We start from the raw sequence: 21,757 nt of genomic DNA, 5'->3' as shown, positions 1-21,757 counted from the left end.
TATTTTTTCAGGGGAGAAAAAGCTCTCTTAAAATGACCTAAATGGTAATAATAAAGGGTCATCCCATGTTACAAGAAATGCCCAGGAAGGCCAGCTGCAAGATTGGTTGATCCAGTGTAATGTCAGGGGGGCCAGATTTATTCCATCTTGCCCTCTGGTCACACCGCTTTCCTCAGACGCGGTCCTGGTGTGGGTGAGATGGCTCCTGTACTTCCACACCCTCCCCGCAGCATGACAACTCGCTGAAGAAGGGCCGTATTTCTTCCTGGTCTCTTTAAAGAGCAAAGAAATCTTTACAGGAAGCTTCCCAGAAGGCTCGCTCAGGTCTCATTGGTCAGAACTCAGTCACATGCCCACCCCTAAACCAGTCATAAGTGGCTTACCTTAATCAGATTTACCCGAGTCCTGTGAACAGTAGCTGGCTCTGTCCCCAAGAAAGAATGGCCGGGTGTCCAGTCTTCCATTATTTCCAGTTGCTTGCACCTTCCACCTTTGATGATATAAACACTGATCCTTATGAAAACAAAACATAGTGGCCCCAACCTGTTGGCCTGATGTATTTTGAAATTTTGTTGAATGAAAAATTTTCACTTCCTTCTAGTACTTACATGATAATGAGTTCATACAAAACATTATTAGATAATAGGATGAAAGCACTGCACAAATAGAATTGAAGAATACGTACTGGATTCCTGAAATCACCTGGGGTTGGTGGGGTTGTGGGGGTGGGAGGAATGTGGTTTGAAAAAGAATCTCTGAGGTAGAGGCCCAGACATCAGATTTTCTTTTGTAAAAGCCCAAGATAAATATCTGTCTCCAGTGATAAATCATTCATCTATTCTTACACTTCTTTCATTTTCTCAGACTAATTGTGTATTTTATCCTTCTGATTATTAGCTTTAAACAGAGAATGAAAATTGCTCACTTTCCTCCCCTCTGCCCTTACCCAATATTTTGGAGAGATTCTATAACCTTTTTGTGTTGAACATCATCTTTTCTGGGGGATGCTTTCCAGGAAAAGGCAGCGAAGTGGAAAAACCCCGACGGCCACATGGATGGGCTCACGACCAATGGCGTCCTGGTGATGCATCCGAGAGGTGGCTTCACTGAGGAGTCCCAGCCCGGGGTCTGGCGTGAGATCTCCGTCTGTGGAGACGTGTATACGTTGAGGGAGACCAGGTCTGCTCAGCAAAGGGGAAAGCTGGTAAGTGGACTTCACACAAAAAAAATGCATGAAACTACAAACACATAAGTTGAACACTGTCATTTTTCTCCCCTAAAATTCAGAATCTTTGTCTAGGTCTTAGGGTTGTGTTCCATTGACCCAGGAGAATCGGAATTTTCTCCGAAAATAAGAAGGAAATGGCCTTATTCACTGTCATGATTAAGCTTTTCCAATAGTGGAAGAAAATTACCTTTTGTTCCTAATTCTATTGCTATACATAGAATTCTGTTTAAATTCACTTTAAGAAAAATGAACTTATTTTTAGTGTAAAACTTCACTAATTTGGAAAAATCCTGAGCAGTCTAAAACTAATTAGTGAAAATTATGAATTACAGAATTATTTACTAGGCTTTCTGCAGACAAAAAAGATAATTAAGTTAGCTTTTTTTTTCTTGTTCATAAGAAATTATAGTTCCTTATATAGTTCAAAGTCATAGTTACTGTTTTACTTGAAATAGTTCATATAGTACATTGACTTGGCATGTTAATATTTTTTCTATAAATATTACTGCTTATCCTAAATCTGTTGGGTTTTTAACCCTTTCTTCTATGGAGAATCATTTTAATACCTTAAATAGTAAGTTTGGGGTGTCTCATACTGCCATGGCTGTGTGGCACAGCACTAAAAGGTTCTTAGTAAATTTTCTACTCCAGTACTTTTAATTAATTGTTGGGTAGAAACTAGAGCAAGAGAGAACAAGTGTTTTCTTTCAAACTACCTGGGAAATAATAATATAAATAATAGAGGATGTGATCTAGTTCACAGAGAAAGATGATATTTTTAAGATAGAAAAAAGAAGATGGGGGATTTTACAAAGCTGGTTTGCTATTCTCTACTGGATGTTTGTTTTTAGGGGATAGTTATTTTTATTACTTGCTTACACCATTATTCAGCTGCAGGTATAGCTTCTGCCTTTTGTGATAAAATCCCAATCTTGGAGCATTATGACTAAAAATGAAAAACACTTTCTATGAAAGCTAAACAAATTCAATAAACTTTGCTGAAATATGTTTCAAGAGATTGTAAATAGGAAAGAGGATGTAAAATCTGTTTTTCAAAAAAAGTTTTGATCATAGGATAATTCTACACAAAACTGGGTTAGGATGGTCAAATGAGTTATTGATCATTCTAACAGCAACAGTAAGTAAGCAGTGTGTGTTTGCTGGGTGCAGACACTGCGTTAAATGAGCTAATGTCTCAGAAATGTTAATCTGCACACCAGCCTTGTCAGGGAAGTGGAATTATCCCCGTTTTATGGATGAGGAAGGTGTAGCATAGAGAGGTTGAATATTGCCCAGTCACAGAGTTAGAAGGTGGCAGCAAATGGGATTTTAAATCAAGGAGGGCCTAAGTTTAAGTTTGAACTCCTGGCTTCTACTCAGTACCAGCTTGTAGAGAATCACACTTGGTTGGCACCACCCTGGGCAGATAGAAAGCATACACTGGTGTCCAGGAGGGCACATCACAGGATAAGTTTCTTGCCAATTCTCATTCATGTATTTTGTTCAAAGATAGAAAGAGCATGTAAAAATAATGACTAAGAGGGAAAGCATGCTGCTGTTAGCAGTTACTGCATATTAATAGTTCTGAAGTCAAGCCATAGTTCCAGGTCCTGATCTACCACTTAGCTCTACAGTTGTGAAGTGGTGACTTGACCTCTTTATACTTGGCCTCATATCCATGTAACTGGAATAATACCGGTACATACCCTTTAGAATCACTATGAGAACTGAGTAAGAATGGAGCAGTGCTATACCCAGTCCCTAATTGGTTGCCATGACTAAGCAGGAGCTAAGGGGCTGGGAATCTGATAATGACCAGGATGCCCCGGGCTCTGCCCTCAAATTGTGGAGTCTGGAAAACATTACAGGTGAGGCCACAAATCATTAGCATATTTTGTGATCAGCACAGTCATAAGAAAGTACTGGAAGGCACAGGAGTCTCTCAGAGGGACACCTATCCTAGACATAGGAGTCAAGAATATGTGGAAAATAAGAGACCATAGACTCAAAAGTTACATTATTTACCAAGAACTGCCATGCAGGAAGAAAAAACGTTGTTCAACCTGGCGAGGGGGTTGAGACAAGATGATAGAGTAGAAGAATATGAGCTCACCTCTATGTATGAAAAGTGAAAATCACAATGAACTGTTAAACAGTCATCAACAACAACCACAACAACAACCCACCAGAACCTACCACAAAAGATATCCTACATCCAGTGAAAAGGGAAGAAGCCCCAGTGGAGTGGTAGAAGGGGCACAGTAGTAATAAAATCAAATCCAATACCCACTGGGTAGATGTCCCACAAACTAGAAAATAATTATATTGCACAGGTTCTCCCATAAGAGTGAGACTTCTGAGCCACACATTAGGCTCCCCAGCCTGGGGTTCTGGCAACAGGAGGAGGAGTCCCCAGAGCATCTGGCTTTGAAGGCCAGTGGGCTTTGATCACAGGACTGGGGGAAACAGAATGTCCATTCTTGGAGGGCATACACAAGGTCTTGTGCATGTCAGGCCCCTGGGAGCAGTGGGCCGGGGGTGGGGGGCGGGGGTGGGGAACAATGACCACTTAGGGGCCTGACTAGACCTACCTCCTGGTATCAAAAGATTTCCTGTGTAGGGAGCAGCTGTGGCTCACTGTGGGGACGACAACACTGGCAGTGGTATTCTGAGGAGTACTCATTGGCATGAGCCCTCCTGGAGGCCACCATTTTTTCATGAAAACCTAGCCCCACCCAACAGCCTGTAGTCTCCGTTGCTGGGATGCCAACCAACCAACAGGGTGGGATCACAGCCCTCCTCAGTAGGAGACAGGCTGCTTAAAGTCTCCTGAACACATAGCTGCCTGCTCAACATATCCCTTGACATGACCCTGTCCACCAGAGGGATAAAATCCAGCTCCACCCAGCAGTGGTCAGGAAGCAGTCCCTCTCACCAGGAAGCCTGCATAAGCCTCTAAGACCAGCCTTATTCACCAGGGGGTAGATAGCAGAAACAAGAACTACAACCTTGCATCTTTCAGAATAGACACTGCAAACACAGAAAGCTACACAAAATGAGATGCCAGAGGGAAGAATATACCCCAGACAAAGGAACAGATAAAACCCCAGAAGAACAACTAAGTGAAGTGGAGATCTACCCAGAAACAATTCAGAGTAATGATAGTAAAGATGATCCAGGGATCTCAGAAAAAGAATGGAAGCACACGCTAAGAAGATAAAAGAAATGTTTGACAAAGAAGAAATGTTTGTTCTTCTGCCTAAAACAGAAGAACAATACAATACAATAGAAGGAATCAGTAGAATAACTGAAGCAGAAAAATGAATGAGCAGGAAGACATCACTGCTGTGGGACAGAATAAAAGAATAAAAAGAAAGGAGGACAATCTAAGAGACCTCCAGGACAAAATTAAATGCACCAACATTCACATCATAGGGGTCCCAGATGGAGAAGAGAAAGGACTTGAGAAAATATTTGAAGAGATAGTAGCTGAAAACTTCCCATCATGGGAAAGGAAACAGTCACCTAAGTCCAGGAAGTACAGGAGTCCCAGGTAGAATAAACCCAGAGAGACATGCCAAGATACATAGTAATCAAATTGACAAAAATTAAAGACAAAATATTGATATTTAACCTTGAATGTAAATGGATTTAAATGTATCTAACCAAAAGACACAGACTGGCTGAATGGGTACAAAAACAAGACCTGTATATATGTTATGTTGTCTACAAGAAACCCACCTCAGACCTAGGACACATGCAGACTTAAAGTGAAGAGATAGAAAAAGAAAGCTGGAGCAATACTCAACAGATAAAATAGACTTTAAAATAATGACTTTATAGGAGACAAGGAAGATCACTACATAATAATCAAGGGATCGATCTAAGAAGATATAACAATTATAAATATTTATATTCCCAATATAGAAGCACCACAATACATAAAGCAAATGCTAACAGCCATAAAAGGGTAAATCAACAGTAACACAATAATAGTAGGGGACATCAACACCATATTTATACCAATGGACAGATCCAGACAGAAAATAAAGAAATAAAAACTTTAAATGACACAGTAATCCACACTAGATAGATATTTATAGGAAATTCCACCTAAAAGCAGAATAGACTTTCTTCTCAAGTAATAGAATGAACATAGAACATTCTCTAAGAGAGATCCCACCTTTAATCACAAATCAAGCCTTGGTAAATGTAAGAAAATTGAAATCATATCAAGCATCTTTTCTAGTCACAATGCTATGAGATTAGAAATCAATCACAAGAAAAAGAAAACTGTAAAAAACACAAACACATGGAGGTTAAACAGTACTAAATAACCAAGAGATCAAGAGACTCTTGAGAGTCTCTTGGACAGCAAGGAGATCAAACCAATCAGTCCTAAAGGAAATCAACCCTAAATATTCATTGCAAGGACTGATGCTAAAACTCCAATATTTTGGCCACCTGACATGAGAAGCCGGCTCATTGGAAAAGACTGATGCTGGGAAAGATTGAAGGCAAAAGAAAAGATTGAAGGCAGCAGAGGATGAGATGTAGACAGCATCACTGATTCAATGGAGCGTATTACAGTCCATGGGGTCATAAAGAGTTGGACATGACTTAGCGGTTGAACAACAACAAACCTCAACATAATAAACCCCATATACAACAAACCCACAGCAAACATCATTCTCAATGGTGAAAAATGAAACCATTTCCTCTGGCTCTAGAACTTAGACAAGGCATCCACTCTCACCACTGTTATTCCACAGTTTTGGAAGTCCTAGCCACAGCAATCAGAGAAGAAATAGAAATAAAAGGAATACAAATTGGGAAAGAAGTAAAACTGTCACTGTTTGCAAATGACATGATAACTGTACACAGAAAATCTTAATGATGCATCTGAAAACTGCTTGAGCTCATCAGTGAATTTGGTAAAGTTGCAGGGCACAAAATTAATACATAGAAACTTATTGCATTCCTATACATTAACAATGAAAGATCACGACAAGAATTTAAGGAAACAATGCTATAACCACTGCAACAAAATAATAAAATACCTAGAAATAAACCTACCTAAGAAGGCAAAAGACTGTACTCGAAAACAATAAAGCACTGATGAAAGAAACCAAAGATGACACAAACCGATGGAGGGATATACCATGTTCTTGGATTAAAAGAATCAATATTGTGAAAATGGCTCTACCACCCAAAGCAATCTACAGATTCAGTGCAATCCCTATTAAGTTACCAATGGCATTTTTAACAGAATTAGAACCCCCAAAATTTACAATTTGCATAGAAACTCCAAAGACCCTGAATAGCCAAAGTAATCTTGAGAAAGAAAAGTGAAACTGGAAAAATCAAGCTCCCTGACTTCAGACTATCCTATAAAGCTACAGTAATCAAGACAATATGATACTGGCACAAAAACAGAAATATAGATCAATGGTACAAGACAGAAACCCAAAGATAAACTCACAAACTTGTGTCATGCAATCTATGACAAAGGAGGTAAGAATATACAATGGAAAATAATCTCTTCAATAAATTAGTCCTGGGAAAACCAGACAGCTACATGTAAAATAATGAAATTAGAACATTCTTTAACACCATATTCAAAAATAAACGCAAAGTGAATTAAAGACCTAAATGTTAGATCAGACACTATAAAAAAACAGAGGAAAATATAGGAAAAACACTCTTTGATATAAATCACAGAAAGATCTTTTTGACCTACCTCCTATAATAAAAATTTAAAATAAACAAATAGGACCTAATTAAACTTTAAAGCTTGTGGACAGCAAAGGAAATGATAAACAAGATGAAAAGATAACCCTCAGAATGGGAGAAAATATTTGCAAATGGAGCAACTGACAAAGACAGTTGCCTTGGAGGATTAGTCTCCAAAATAAACAGCTCATGCAGCTTAATATCAAAACAAAAACAACCCAATCAAAAAAATGGGAAGACCTAGATTGACATTTCCTCAAAGATGACATACAAATGGCCAGGAGGCTCATGGAAAGATGCTCAACATCACTAATTATTAGAGAAATGGAAATCAAAACTACAATGAGGTATCACCTCACACTGGTCAGAATAGCCATCATCAAAAAAAATCTATAAATAATAAATACTAGAGAGAGTGTGGAGAAAAGAGAACCCTCTTGCAGTGTTGGTAGGAATGTAAATTGATACAGCCATTATGGAGAACAATATGGAGGTTCCTTAAAAAACTAAAAATAGTTTGTCATATGATCCAGTAATCCCACCACTGGGCATTCACCCTGAGAAAACCATAATTCGAAAAGATACAAGTACCCTAGTGTTCATTGCAGCACTGTTTACAACAGCCAGGACATGGAAGCAACCTAAATGTCCATCAACAGATGAATGGATAAAGAAGACATGGTACATATATGCAATGGATTATTACTTAGCCATAAAAAGGAATGAAGTTGGGTCATTTGTAGAGATGTGGATGGACCTAGAGTCTGTCATACAGAGTGAAGTCAGAAAAATATTGTATATTAATGCATATGTGTGGAATTTAGAAAAATGGTACAGGTGAACCCATTAGCAGGGCAGGAATAGAGGCACAGACGAAGGAACACACATGTGGATGCAGGGGGGTGAAGAGGAGGGTTTGACAAATTCAGAGATTAGTAATGACATATATACACTACCATGTGTAGAACAGATAGCTAGTGGGAAGCTGCTGTATAGCACAGGAAGCTCAGCTTGTTGCTCTGTGATGACATAGGTGGGTGAAATAAGAGGGAGTGGAAGGAAGGTCCAAGGGGACAGGATATATATATATCACATATAAATGATTCACATCCTTGTACAACAGAAACTAACACAGTATTGTAAAGCAATTGTAGACAATTTTTTTAAAAAAGAGAAAAAGGGCAGAGGGCCCAAATTATTAAAATTACAAATGAAAATGGAGAAATTACAACCACATCACAGAAATACAAAGGATCATAAGAGACTACTACATGCAACTATATGCCAACAAAATGGATAACCTAGAAGAAATGGACAAGTTCTTTAAAAGGTACACTCTCCCAGAAACTAAACCAGGGAAAAATAGAAAAAAATGAACAGACCAATTACCAGCGCAAAAATTGAGTCAGTAATTTTAAAACTTCCAAGAAGCAAAAGTCCAGGACCAGATGGCTTCACAGGTGAATTCTACCAAGCATTTAGAGATGAGTTAATACTTATCCTTTTGAAACTACTCCAAAAAATTGCAGAGGAAGGAACACTTCTGAATTCATCCTCTGGGGCCACTATTACCCTGATTCCAAAACCAGATAGATATCATACATGCAAAAAGAAAACCATAGGCAAATATAATCAATACAGAGGCAAAAATCCTGAACAAAACACTAGCAAATCTACTCCAACAATACAGTAAAAGGATCATACACTATGATCAAGTGGGATTTATATCAGGGATGCAAGAATTTTTCAGTATCAGCAAATCAGTCAGTGTGATATACCACATCAACAAACTGAAGAATATAAATCATATGATCATCTCAAAAGATGCAGAAAAAGCTTTTCATAATAGTCAACATCCATTTTGGATAAAAATGCTTCAGAGAGTGACCACAGAAGGAACATATCTCAACGTAATAAAGGTGATATATGACAAACCCACAGCTAACATCACACTCAACAATGAAAAGCTGAAAGTATTTCCTCTAAGATCAGGATTAAGACAAGGAGATCTACTCTCACTACTTCTATTCAGCATAATTTTGAAAGTCCTAGCCACAGCAATCAAAGAATAAATAAATAAATGGAATCCAAACTGTAAAAAAAGTAAAACTGTCACTGTTTGAAGAGGACATGATTCTGTACATAGCAAATCCTTAGCATCCTAAGATGCTACCAGAAAACTACTAGAGCTCATCAGTGAATTTGTAAAGTTGTAGGATACAAAATTGATGCATAGAAAGCTGTTGCATTTCTATACACTAACAACAAAAGATTAGAAATAGAAATTAAAACAATTCCATTTATCATCACATCAAAAAGAATAAAATACCTAAGAATAAATCTACCTAAGGAAGCAAAAACCTATATTCTGAAAACCATAAGACACTGATGAAAGAAAACAAAGATGATGCAGACAGATGGAAAAATATATCATGTTCTTGGATTAAAAGAATCAATATTATGAAAATGGCCATACTAGCCAAGGCAATCTACAGATTTAATGCAATCTCTGTCAAATTACCTATGGCATTTGTCATAGAACTAGAAATCTTTATGGAAACACAAAAAAACCCTAAATAGTCAAAGCAATCTTGAGAAAGAAGTACAGAGCTGGAGGAATCAGTTTCCCCATCTTCAGACTATACTACAAAAGTACAGTCATCAGAACAGTATGGTACTGGTGCAAAAACAGAAATATACATCAATGAAACAAGATAGAAGGTCCAGAAATAATCTTAGGCACCTATGGTCAATTAATCTATATCAAAGGAGACAAAACTATATGATGGAGGAAAAACATTCTCTTTTATAAATTGTTTTGGGAGAATTGAACAGCTACATGTAAAATAATGAAATTAGAACATTCTTTAATACCATACACAAAATAAATTCAAAATGGGTTAAAGACCTAAAAGTACAAAACCCTTGCAGGAAAACATAGGCAGAACATGGACAAAAATCATAGCAATATTTTTTTTTGGCCCTGTCTCCTAGAATAATGAAAATAAAAACAAAAATAAATAAATGGTATCTAACTAAACTCAGAAGCTTTTACACAGCAAAGAAAACCATAAACAAATGAAGACACAATCCATAGAATGGGAGAAAATATTTGTAAATGATGCATCCCACAAGGAATTAATCTTCAAAATTTACAAACGGCTCATGCAACTCAATATCAAAAAAATAAAAAACAGACATTTCTCCAAAGAAGGCACATGAAAAGATGTTTACCATCGCTAATTATTAGAGAAATGAAAATCAAAACCAAAATGAGATGTCACCTGAGACCAGTCAGAATGGCCATCAAAAAATCTACAAACAGTACATGCTGGAGAGGATGTAGAGAAAAGGGAAGGAACTCTCCTACAGTGTTGATAATGTGAAAATGAAAGTGTTAGTTAGTCCCTTAGTCATGTCTGACTCTTTGCGACCATGAACTGTAGCCCACCAGGCTCTTCCATCCATGGGATTCTCCAGGTGAAAATCTAAAAGAGTTACCATGTGATTCAACAATTCTACTTCTGGGCATACATCTAGAAAAATTCATGATTTGGAAGGATGCATATACCCCAGTGTTCACTGCAGCACTGTTTACAATAGCCAAGACATGGAAACAATTTAAATGTCAACAGATGAATGGATAAAGAAGCTGTGGTTTGAGATGGTGTCGCCTGGAACTTGAGCCAACTGCACAAGGGTATTGGAGGTCTGGTGAGAGACCATGGCCAAGAACAAACTAATAGGGCAGAAGTCTAGGAATGTATTCCACATAGCCAGCCAAAAAAGCTTTAAGGTTAAAAATAAAGCAAAACCAGTTGCCACTAATCATAAGAAGATAAACATTGTGAATGATGAAAAAGTTAACAGAGTGAATAAAGCTTTTGTAGATATACAAAAGAAACTTGCAAACTTCTCAAAAGGCCTTTCCCTTGAACCTCTGCAGAAATAGCTGATTTGTCAGCAGTGTCATGAAATATTACTTAGTTCTTAAAAAGAATGAAATAACCTCATTTCATTGCAAGATGTATAGACCTGGAGATTATCATACTAACTGAAGTAAGTAAGAAGAGAAAGACAAATATCATGATATTCTATTACATGAGGAATCTTTTAAAAAGTGATACAAATGCCCTTACTTACAAAACAAACAAACTCACAGAAGTGGAAAACAAGCCTGTGGTTACCAAATGGGAAAGTTAGGGAGAGGGACAAATTGGAAATTTGGGATTAACATAAACACACTACTATATTTAAAATAGATTAACCAACAAGGTGATGGACAGGGAGGCCCGGCATGCTGCTGGGGTCGCAAAGAGTCGGACACGACTGAGCGACTGAACTGAACTGAACCAAGAAGGACCTACTGTATAGCACAGGGAACTCTGCTCAATATTTTGTAATAACCTAAATGGGAAAAGAATTTTGGGAGGGATGCTCAAGAGGGAGGGGACATAGATATACCTATGGCTGATTAATGTTGATGTTTGGCAGAAACCAATACAAACTGTAAATCAATTATCCTTCAATTAAAAATAATTTTTAAAAGAATAGATATATATGTATGTATCACTGATATAAACAAAAAGCAATGAATAAAAAGTAATCATAAGGGGGGGAAAAATGTGACCCAAACTCCAGTTTATTACCACAGCAGTGTTCTTCTTACCCAGTTTGATGCAGAGATGAAACCTCCCCTGAGAATTATGTGTTGTCAAGAGAGAAGGGAGACTCCTGACATCTAGCAAGAAGGGAGGAGATCAGGAGGTGTTCAGGGGAGCAGTGGAGTGAGGAGAGAGATTCAGCAACTTAAAGGCTATTGAAAACCTGTCTGTGTTTTTCCTGTAAGATATTAAGATCTATCATTTTGTTGGGATTTTACCTTTTTCTAACTACTAGTATTTGATACTTTATTAGAGAAGGACTGCTTTCATTATTAAAGGACAACTTCTAGGCAAAGTGCCATCCAAGTAAGCCTTGAATGTTGAGTGGGAGTTTGCCAGGCCCTGAGGTAGACTAGCCGGACGGAGAATTCTAGGCAGAGGGGACTCATGCACGTGCCAGAGGGCAGTTCACCTGAGTGCATCCATAGAGCGCAGGTGGCACACGGAGGCAGGGATGAGGTTTCTGTGGCCCATGTCTAACTGTTAATCAGTCTTGTGAGCACTTGGTGTGTAGCACTGCCAGTCTTTTAAATGATGTTCTCAAGCTCACAGTAAATGTCTCTGCTTCAAACCTTAGAATTGCAGGATAAATGATAGATCACGTGAAGCTAAAGGTCACCAGGAATCACTGGCAGCAGTGCAGTATTTATTGCAAGGCCCACCAAGGGTCTTCTGAATTGACTATGGTCGAAATCAGCATAAGTCTTCACCAGATGAACTGGTTGGACATCGCCTATGCCTTATGAGACCAAGGAGGTGTTGTTCTGTTGAGGAGGAAAAATAAAAATCTAAGGAGATTTGTGAAGTTTGTTAAAATAACCACTACAATTACAACCACAGTAATTATCCTCCAATCAAAATAATTTTTTTGAAAAAGAAAAATAAACCACTCCATTAATTGAACGTGTAAAAGTTAGTGTATTCAAGCCTGGGCCTTTATGTGTATCACATATATGATTTATATCCAATGTTCAGATGAGGAAAGGGAGACTCAGAGGGGCTAGTTACCCCCCTAGTTTTCAAGGAGGCCGTGGGATAACTGCCCCGTTTTTTATTTCATAGCTGATCTTTAAGAGGAAAGAACACTAGCGAGATCTGCCAATTTTTGCTTTAAAAAGACATGTCTGTCAAACTCGTAGGTGGAAACTGAGACCAACGTCCTGCAGGATGGCTCCCTCATCGACCTGTGCGGGGCCACCCTGCTCTGGAGGACGGCAGATGGCCTCTTTCACACCCCAACCCAGAAGCACATCGAAGCCCTGCGGCAGGAGATCAATGCGGCGCGGCCGCAGTGTCCAGTGGGGCTCAACACCTTAGCCTTCCCCAGCATCAACAGAAAAGAGGTGGTGGAGGAAAAGCAGCCCTGGGCGTATCTCAGCTGCGGCCACGTACACGGCTACCACAACTGGGGCCATCGCAGCGACACGGAGGCCAACGAGAGGGAGTGTCCCATGTGCAGGACAGTGGGCCCCTACGTGCCGCTCTGGCTTGGCTGCGAGGCGGGCTTTTACGTAGACGCGGGACCGCCCACTCACGCTTTCACCCCTTGTGGACACGTGTGCTCAGAGAAGTCTGCGAAATATTGGTCTCAGATCCCGCTGCCTCACGGAACTCACGCCTTTCATGCCGCCTGCCCTTTCTGTGCCACACAGCTGCTTGGGGAACAGAACTGCATCAAATTGATTTTCCAAGGTCCAGTTGATTGATGCCCTCAAGAGCCATCAACGACTTTATTAACAAGTTACTGTGAAGATTTTGCCACTAACTCTAGATTTGACCTTTTTATAATGCCGTTTATTAGGGGGAGGGGGGTCCTGAAGCTGGGAAGAAAGAGGGGCACGGTGATGAAACATGCCAGGCGTTGACCATAACGGTGTGTTGCATGCTCACGACAGCGGCATCATCATTGAAGTGTGCTTGATTAAACCATAATACCTTTGTAACAATTGGATTTAAAATGCCATGCTTTCATTTCAACCTTGGGGTTTCTTTGGTAAACTGGGACAGGAGTTTAAATCCTGTTTTAAAACTCCAGAAGAAATGTATTCAAAAGTTGTTGGCTCTTAATTGCAACCTTCGGTGCTGCGTGGTGTAGATTTTAGTCATGCCATGTCTGGAAATACTTAATACAGATTAGAATCTGACTAGATGCCAAAAGGGTGGCTCTGTAAGATGATGTTGGGGACAGGAGACCTTAAGTACAGGTGGTTGTTTTGAAATCTGGGGCTTTTTAAATTTTTGAGGGGAGGGAATATGTTGTCATTATTATTATTATTATTTTTAACTTCAGTGGAATTTAATTACTTTATACACACATCCATCAAATCCCTTGGCATTTCAAACAAAGAATTTTCTATAACTTTTTGGTCTGCCTTTTGTTATTTTTGATCTGCCGTGGTCTGTGTCCCTGACACTCATCTTGCATGGGTAGAACTATTTGGTTGATTAAAATGTAACAACTCTTATTAAACATTCATTAAATGAGGGTGATTACTGCAGCAGGAAACATGGCCCAGGTTATATAATACCAAGTTCATTTGCTTACTGAATAATTGAAGAGTGATTAGAAATAAGGTTTTACTCTTTAAAACCACTTGTTGGGGTTTCCTAAGTTTTTCTTAAGAAAGCCAATATTCTGTGAACTTAAAAGCAACGTATTACAACGATGCAGTCAGTTTTGTTCACTCCCCTTCTGCCATCTGTCGCCTTCCACTGCAGCTTACAGAGCCCTGTAAGTTTTGAAAATGTTTGCAAATCAAACTAAATTTAAATGTAATCATTAGATACACAACACCAAGTGGTACATCTGCAGAGAGCATTTGAAATTCCTGATTTCAAGAGAGCAAATGAGTGTTTACTGAGGAATAATTAAATCAGAATTTCATATGAGCTCCACCAGCCCTCTCTGTTAGTTTCATTTCATTTTTGAATAATAATTCTTGGATGTTCATTCTCTGTGCTCCGTACCAGTGTATCACCATTCCCATGAAGCAAAGATCCTTCAGGACATGCCCCTGCCAGAGCTGGCTGGGATGAAAGATTCCTGCCACATGGAGCAACTATGTTTAAATTAACATCTTAAATTGACCATTGCAGATTCGTGCCGCAATTTTTTAACCTTTGTAAAGATATATAATTTATATGATTCTAATATACTGTATTCCTGTTCTAATTGGATTTTTCCATGGTTTGCCTGCTAGCAAATATTTTGCCTATTTTCATTTGTTCTAACCCATTTTGAAAGCCCTTTTCCTTAACATGATAAGATCTATTCATCTTGATTGCTGCTGCTTAAGTTGATTTAATATATAAAAAGTTCAGCCTCTAAGTTTTCAAATAGCTTTACTTCTTAGTGGAGATTATTGTTTGATGAGGTGGTTTTGTTTTGGTAATTTTTAAGTGCTGTGAAAATCCAACAACAGTCCTCTTATTGATAGCTTCCTGTATTCTGTATAGCTTGCTCAACCTGCAGACAGAGAATGAAAGAAAAAAATGAAATTGCCCAGAATATCGAATGCCTTTTGACATACCCAGAGTCTCCCATGGTTAGCTTTTACAAGTGCAGTCTGTGCCGCTTTAGGCTCCACAAAATGATGCAGGGAGCACACAGTCCCTTTTCTTGCCATATGAAGAAAGTGATTTGAGGAGTCTTGATACCCTAAAAAGCATCTTGTAAGATAAATAGGTAATATCTAGCCTTTCTAGATGCAAGACTATCAAAAACTTTTTTTTTTCCAAAAAGTTACCATCGGATATAATTTTCTGTTTCAAGGACTGTAGTAGTTAAAGTGTAGTACTTCTACATGCAGCTATAGTTATGTTCCAACTTGAAAGCTTTGACTTTTAGTAAGCTTGGGTAAGAAATTCCAAGCTCTTGGAAGGGGTAACAGTGACCCACCCTGTTAGTGCCACATTTTTTCTTCTGACTTCCAAGTGAGATTCCCTTTCCCCTGCCTGGGGAACCACATCCAGGTCGCACCTCTGTAGAAGGAAGCCAGGCTCATCTTGGCCACTTCCAGTAAGATCTTCTAACGTTGATTAATGACACTCCCCCTACCCCTTATATTTGAGAGCAATTTCATTTGTGAGAATAAAGAACTCTAGCTCAGAGTAGAGTCATATAGTTCAGAAAAGGTAACTTCTCAGAGGTCATGCCTGTTATTATGTCTTGCTTGACATCACATTCAAGGACAAATCCCACTTCCCAGGTGTATACATAGGAAATTGCAGACCAGTTATCTTGATCTCAGCCTGACCAAAATGCCTTTTGTGACTACATTTCCAGAAAAACCCCAGTGATGTATTCCCATAGTTTTCCACCCCCCAATTGTTTATGCCAGTTTATTACCAAAAAAGAAGAAAAAGAAAAAAAAAGAGTTCAGAGTTAATGGGATACAACCCTGAATATTTTTCTAGCCTGGAATTTTTTTTTTATTATCACTAATTGGTGCTGCCAGGTCATGCATGCTGCAACTCTACATTTTCCTTATTTGGTTTCGCTTTTTGCAAGAAGGGCTACAGTTCACATGGCAGAATAAGTATTATGCTTTCTGTGTTTTTTTTTCCTAACTGTAGCCCAAAAGAATGAAAATCTTTTAATATAAATAGCATATTTATCATTCCTCAATAGTTAATTATAGAGTTTGGTACCTTTGTGCCTCAGGGAAGCCACGTGACATAACTGGTTATAGAATTTCAGGGTTAGGGTTTAAAGAAAGGAGAAAGCCATTGGAAAAATGATGGGCTCCATTAAGGAGACTAATGAATCTGGATGCAGAAATATGCCAGGAACTGGCATACACATGATTGTAGTAGATTTTATTTCCAGGATCAGTAGGGAAATTATTTTTAAGTTATTACATCTACTATATTAGCAAAGTTGAGGAGAACTCTTTTCTTCATAAAGCTTCAGTGCTTTATTTTTGCTTACATTAAAAAAATTTTTTTTTCAACCCCTGCTGTTTGGGAGCTCAGTATTGTTATTTGGGCACTTTTTGAGAGTTTCAAAAGGAGCATGTTTTCTCCTTCTTAATTTAAGTGTAACATAGGTTACAGAGTTGTTACTTGCAGTTCTATGATTTTGATCAATGTTCCTTTTTAAATCCATTCTGTTCTTTGGATTGAAAGGATATGTGATCACAACTTTGTTAATGCTGGCTAAAAAACGCTTGCCAGCTTCGTGCAGTCCTGCCTTGTAACGGTGGAATTTCTGATAGACAAACGACAGAATCTTGATTTTAAGCCGGATCCAGCTCTGTTCCTTTGGCTGTAGCTCTTACATCCCCACGGTTTAGCCTTCATGAGCAGAGGGTATGAAGTTCCTCCTTGAGTGCCAGAAGGAGAGCATGGCTCTTTTATCATTTCTTTATGACCCAGTCAAAGACCAGTAAGACAACTCCAGGACCTTTTTAAAAGAATGTAAGCATTTTTGAAGCAGTAAAACAGAAGGTTCAGTATTTCTTTTTAGCAGAACTAATATCCTCTCAAGTTTTCACCCTTATGCAGAATCCCTAGAGGAAGCTAGGGAAAAGCAAATATTTTTCCAGTTCTACTTAACTGTTTCTAAACAAACAAAAGCTCCATGAAAGGGAAGTTGTTTCTTTTTAGCTGAGATGACAGATTGTTTCTCTGTATTAAATAGTCTAGAAGCTAAGAGGGTGGTCATATTTACCATGTATAGTGTTATGAGCAGTTAAATTTTATGGATATATTTGTAAAACTGTTCTTTTATATTTCATGTCAAATTGAAAAGTTTATTTCTTCACTGTTGTATCTGTGGAAATACAAGCCATTTTACAGGAAAAAATCTTCAAAACCTATTAAATGGATCTCGGTATCTTTGTGAGTCATTGTCTTCATCAGACCGTTCAGTAGGAAGTAGATAGAAAAGTAGACTTGACTTCTGTGTTTTTCAGACTTTCAGGTTGATCCCAGACAGTTGAGCTGATCATTGTTTTATATTCTGCACAATACCTATTTAAATCTAGATTCTGAAAATCTCAATTTTATTATTTGAAAAATTCCATTGGTGTTTATATTTGTGGTATTACATCACAGTCAAATCTAACTTTCAGGAGAATTTAACTTGGCTTGTAGAATTAATGGATTTTCTGCATGGCCACTAGAGTCACATTGGTACCTTTTTGATAATCTTCATTTACTTTTTAACAGCATAGCATTATGTGTAAGCCTCCAAGAAACTAGTATGTCTTTTCATAACAAAAGGTCTTTATGACAGTTTTTTTTTCCCTCACCACATTGATATTTAAGGAGTCTTAGTATTGTTGAAGGAAATAGATTTTTCATCCCCTCCCCAAAATACACATTTATATAGGCATTTATTTCAGGATTAAGTATTCTAACACTTTAGTAAATCTAAAATGCCATGTGTTATAGAAAAACATAGCCAGTTACAGTTGTGAGATGCATTCCATTTTACAAGAGTGTGAGAACAATTTAGTGGGGAAAGAAGAGTATTTAACAGATGGAGCTGGGATAACTAGATATTCACATGCAAAAGAATGAAGTTGGACCCCTTCCTCACACAGTATACAAAAATTAACTCAAAATGGACAGAGCAAAAACTGTAGAAGAGTAAACCTTTGTGACCTTAGTCAATGAGTTCTTAAACATCAAAACCCAAGCAACAAAAGAAAATAAATTGGACTTCAAAACTATTTTGTGTTTCAAAGGACACTGTCCTTTATACTTCGTCAAAAGTAAAAAGACAACCCATACAATGGAAGAAAATATTTGGAAATCATATCTAATAAGGAAATAGTATCCAGAATACTTGGAGATCTCATAACTCATCAAGAAAAGGACAGATGGCCCAGTTTAAAAATGGTCAAAAGATTTGAATAGGTATTTTTCCAAAAAAGATACACAAATGACCAATAAGCACGTACAGATTACCAGGAACATTAGGTATCAGAGAAACACAAGTGAAAAACCAGAAAAATAGCACTTCAAACCCACTGTGAGAGTAGCAAGGAAAGAACAGAATCTGACTCCTTGTTAGATCCGCTTTACTTTAACCTTTGCTCTCCATTGTTTTTGTTACTATAACCACTGAAAGGATGCTGTCTATAAGCTGTAAGCATACATAATGACCTGCCTCTCAGCCTGAAAGTTCAACTAAAGTGCTTTGTTCAGCTCACCGGGAGACATTCTGACCCTGCCCACTTGTGAAAGGTTGCAGAAAAAAGTTATCCCAGCCCCTCCTCGCTGCTGGCTAATCCAGGAGATATTCTGCAAGGCTTATGGCATTTTTTACTTCCTCACCTTGTCCCTCTCTCTGTTCTACAAAAGATACTAGCATCCAGACCCAGATAAGACTAGAAACACTTGTCTGCCATCTTCTCAGATGCCCAGCTTTTCAAATAAAGTCATTGTTCTTTCTGTTCGTTGCCTCAATACCTCATCTCCTGATTATTTGCCTGTCATGCGGCAAACAGACCAAGCTTGGATTTGGTAACAATAGCTAAAATCAGAGAGACAGTAACAAGTGTTCAGAATGTGTTGAAAAATTGGAATTTTCATGCACTGTTGGTAGAATTATAAAATGGTACCTGGTGGCTCAGATGGTAAAGAATCCGCCTGCAATGCAGGAGACTAGGGTTCGATCCCTGGGTTGGAAAGATCTCCTGGGGAAGGGAATGGCTACCCACTCCAGTATTCTGGCCTAGAGAATCCCATGAACAAAGGAGTCTGGCGGGCTATAGTCCATGGTTTTGCAAAGAGTTGAACATGAATGAGCGACTTAAGCACTCACACAGCAGCCACTTTGGAGCTAATAGGATATAGCTCCTCAAAATGTAAAATAGACAGTTACCCTGTGACCCAGCATTTTCACTCCAGAAAAGTGAAAGTGACTCAGTTGTGTCCAGCTCTTGGTGACCCCCTGGAATCCCCCTATATAGTCCATGGAATACTCCAGGCCAGAATACTGGAGTGGGTAGCCTTTCCCTTCTCCAGGGGATCTTCCCAACCCAGGGATCAAACCCAGGTTTCCTGCATTGCAGGTGGATTCTTTACCAGCTGAACCACAAGGGAAGCCCAAGAATACTGGAGTGGGTAGCCTATCCCTTCTCCAGCGGATCTTCCCAACCCAGGAATCGAACTGGGGTCTCCTGTATTGCAGGAGGATTCTTTCCCAACTGAGCTATCAGGGAAGCCCTATTTTCATTCCTAGTGTGTACCAAAGAGAATTGTGAAACCAAGCCAGGACCCTGTGGGCTATCCGGGGTATAGATCCTTTCTTTTCATGTCCCAGTTTATAGTTTGTAGGAAAGAGGCTTTGTTCAGCCTGCCCTGAGTTCCAAAGGGTGAATTCGGACTGTTGCTAATCAGAAAAGGGAGGCGATGCAGAAACAAAGAGCAGTCAAGAATCAGTAGTGCAGTAACATGGCAGGGTCCTGGTTCCTTCTCAAGGAATAGACACAACAACATATCTTTGAGTTCTTCTGCAGGAACTAAGGCCCCCACTACTTAGTTGGGGACTAAGGGAACTATCCTCTATCCCCCACCTGGATAGAGGATGGTAACTTATGGCTGAGCCAAGATTCCTGGAGCACCACCTTGTTACCTCTCTACCACTTAATCACACCCTGCAGCACTCACCTGAAATTATGCCTGTAAAACCTTGTCCCCAGAAACCACCAGAGAACTCAGGAGTTTAGTTTTCTTTTATCATGAGCCACCCTGTCCTTGCATGGTCCTGCAGCAGAACTGTCTCTGCTCTGGATTCTGATGTTTTGGTTTGTCTGGCTCACTGTGCATCAGGCACACGAACTTGTGTGTGGTAACAGTAGTGACCACATTGCACAACTCTGAATATACAAAAAGCAACTGAGTTTTATACTTTAAAGGGATGATTTATGATATGTGAATTATATGTCAAAGCTAATTTTTAAAAGATATATACTGAATTCAAAGATGTTAGAAAAATGTGATTCCTAGAATTGACTATAGTAGCATATAGCAAAGGAAACCATAAATAAAAGGTAAAGACAACCTGAAGACTGGGAGAAAACATTTGTAAATAATGCAATGACAAGGCATTCATTTCCAAAATATACAAATAGCTCCTACAACTCAACAACAACAACAAAAAAACAACCAAAAAATGGGCAGAAGACCTAAATAGACATTTCTCCAAAGACATGCAGATGTCCAAAAGGCATCTGTTCAGAATTACTAATTATTAGAGAAATGGAAGTCATTGAGATACCACCTCACATCAGTCAAAATAACCATAATTTTAAAATGTACAAATAAGTGCTGGGGAGGCTTTGGAGGAAAGGGAACCCTCCTGCACTACTGGTAGGAGTGTACATTGGTGCAGCCACTATGGAAAACAGTATAGAGGTTTCTTATAGAGTTGCCATATAATCCAATAATCCCACTCCTGGACATATATCCAGACCAAACTATAATTTAAAAAGATACATGCACCCCAATGTCCCTAGAAGCACAATAACCACAACAGCCAAGACATGAAAGCAAACTAAATGTTCATCAACAGATGAATGGATAAAGAAGATATGCTATATATATGCGTATATATACACACAATGGAATGCCACTTGGCCATTAAAAAAATGAAATAATGCCATTTGTAGCAACAAGGATGGACCTAGATATTATACTAAGTGAGGTAAGTCAGAAAGACAAATATCATATGATATTACTCATATGGGAATCTAAAATATGACACACATGAACTTATCTATGAAACAAAAACAGACTCACAGACATAGAGAACAGACTTAAGGTCGCCAAGGGGGAGGGATGGATTGGGAGTTTGTGATTAGCAGATGGACACCATTGTATATAGAATGGATAAACAACAAGGTCCTACCCTGTGTGTGTGTGTGTAACAACCATTTTGCTGTACAGCAGTAATTAACACACTATAAGTCAACTATATGTCAATAAAATTAAAATATAGTACCACATACTTTCTTAGTCATTGAGATAAAAATATTCAAGATCTCAAATTTTTGCCTATCTTGAGATGTTTTCCAAAGTCTTACAACATAGATCATTTCTTTCTATCTTGCTTCCCACTGGTCATTAGCTAAAGAGAATATACACATAAGCCTACTTAAAAGATTACAAGAGAGCATCA

The 21,757-nt window shown here is 38.6% G+C and overlaps 1 protein-coding gene across 1 annotated transcript in view; it reads left to right on the top strand.

Annotated features, from left to right (window-relative positions):
• Nucleotides 1-13,345, top strand: part of PELI2 (pellino E3 ubiquitin protein ligase family member 2) — a 183,790-nt gene extending 170,445 nt beyond the window's left edge. Inside the window, exons 5-6 of the mRNA XM_068966223.1 lie at nt 1,016-1,204; nt 12,765-13,345. Of these exons, the coding sequence (XP_068822324.1) occupies nt 1,016-1,204; nt 12,765-13,331 (756 nt within the window). The 3' untranslated portion in view covers nt 13,332-13,345. The remainder of the gene's footprint in view (nt 1-1,015; nt 1,205-12,764) is intronic.
• The last annotated feature ends 8,412 nt before the right edge of the window (nt 13,346-21,757 follow it).

Source organism: Capricornis sumatraensis, chromosome 2, assembly GCF_032405125.1.
Source record: "Capricornis sumatraensis isolate serow.1 chromosome 2, serow.2, whole genome shotgun sequence".
NCBI lineage: Eukaryota > Metazoa > Chordata > Mammalia > Artiodactyla > Bovidae > Capricornis > Capricornis sumatraensis.
The sequence above is the reverse complement of the archived record's forward strand: the minus strand, read 5'-3'. Positions and strand labels throughout refer to the sequence as shown.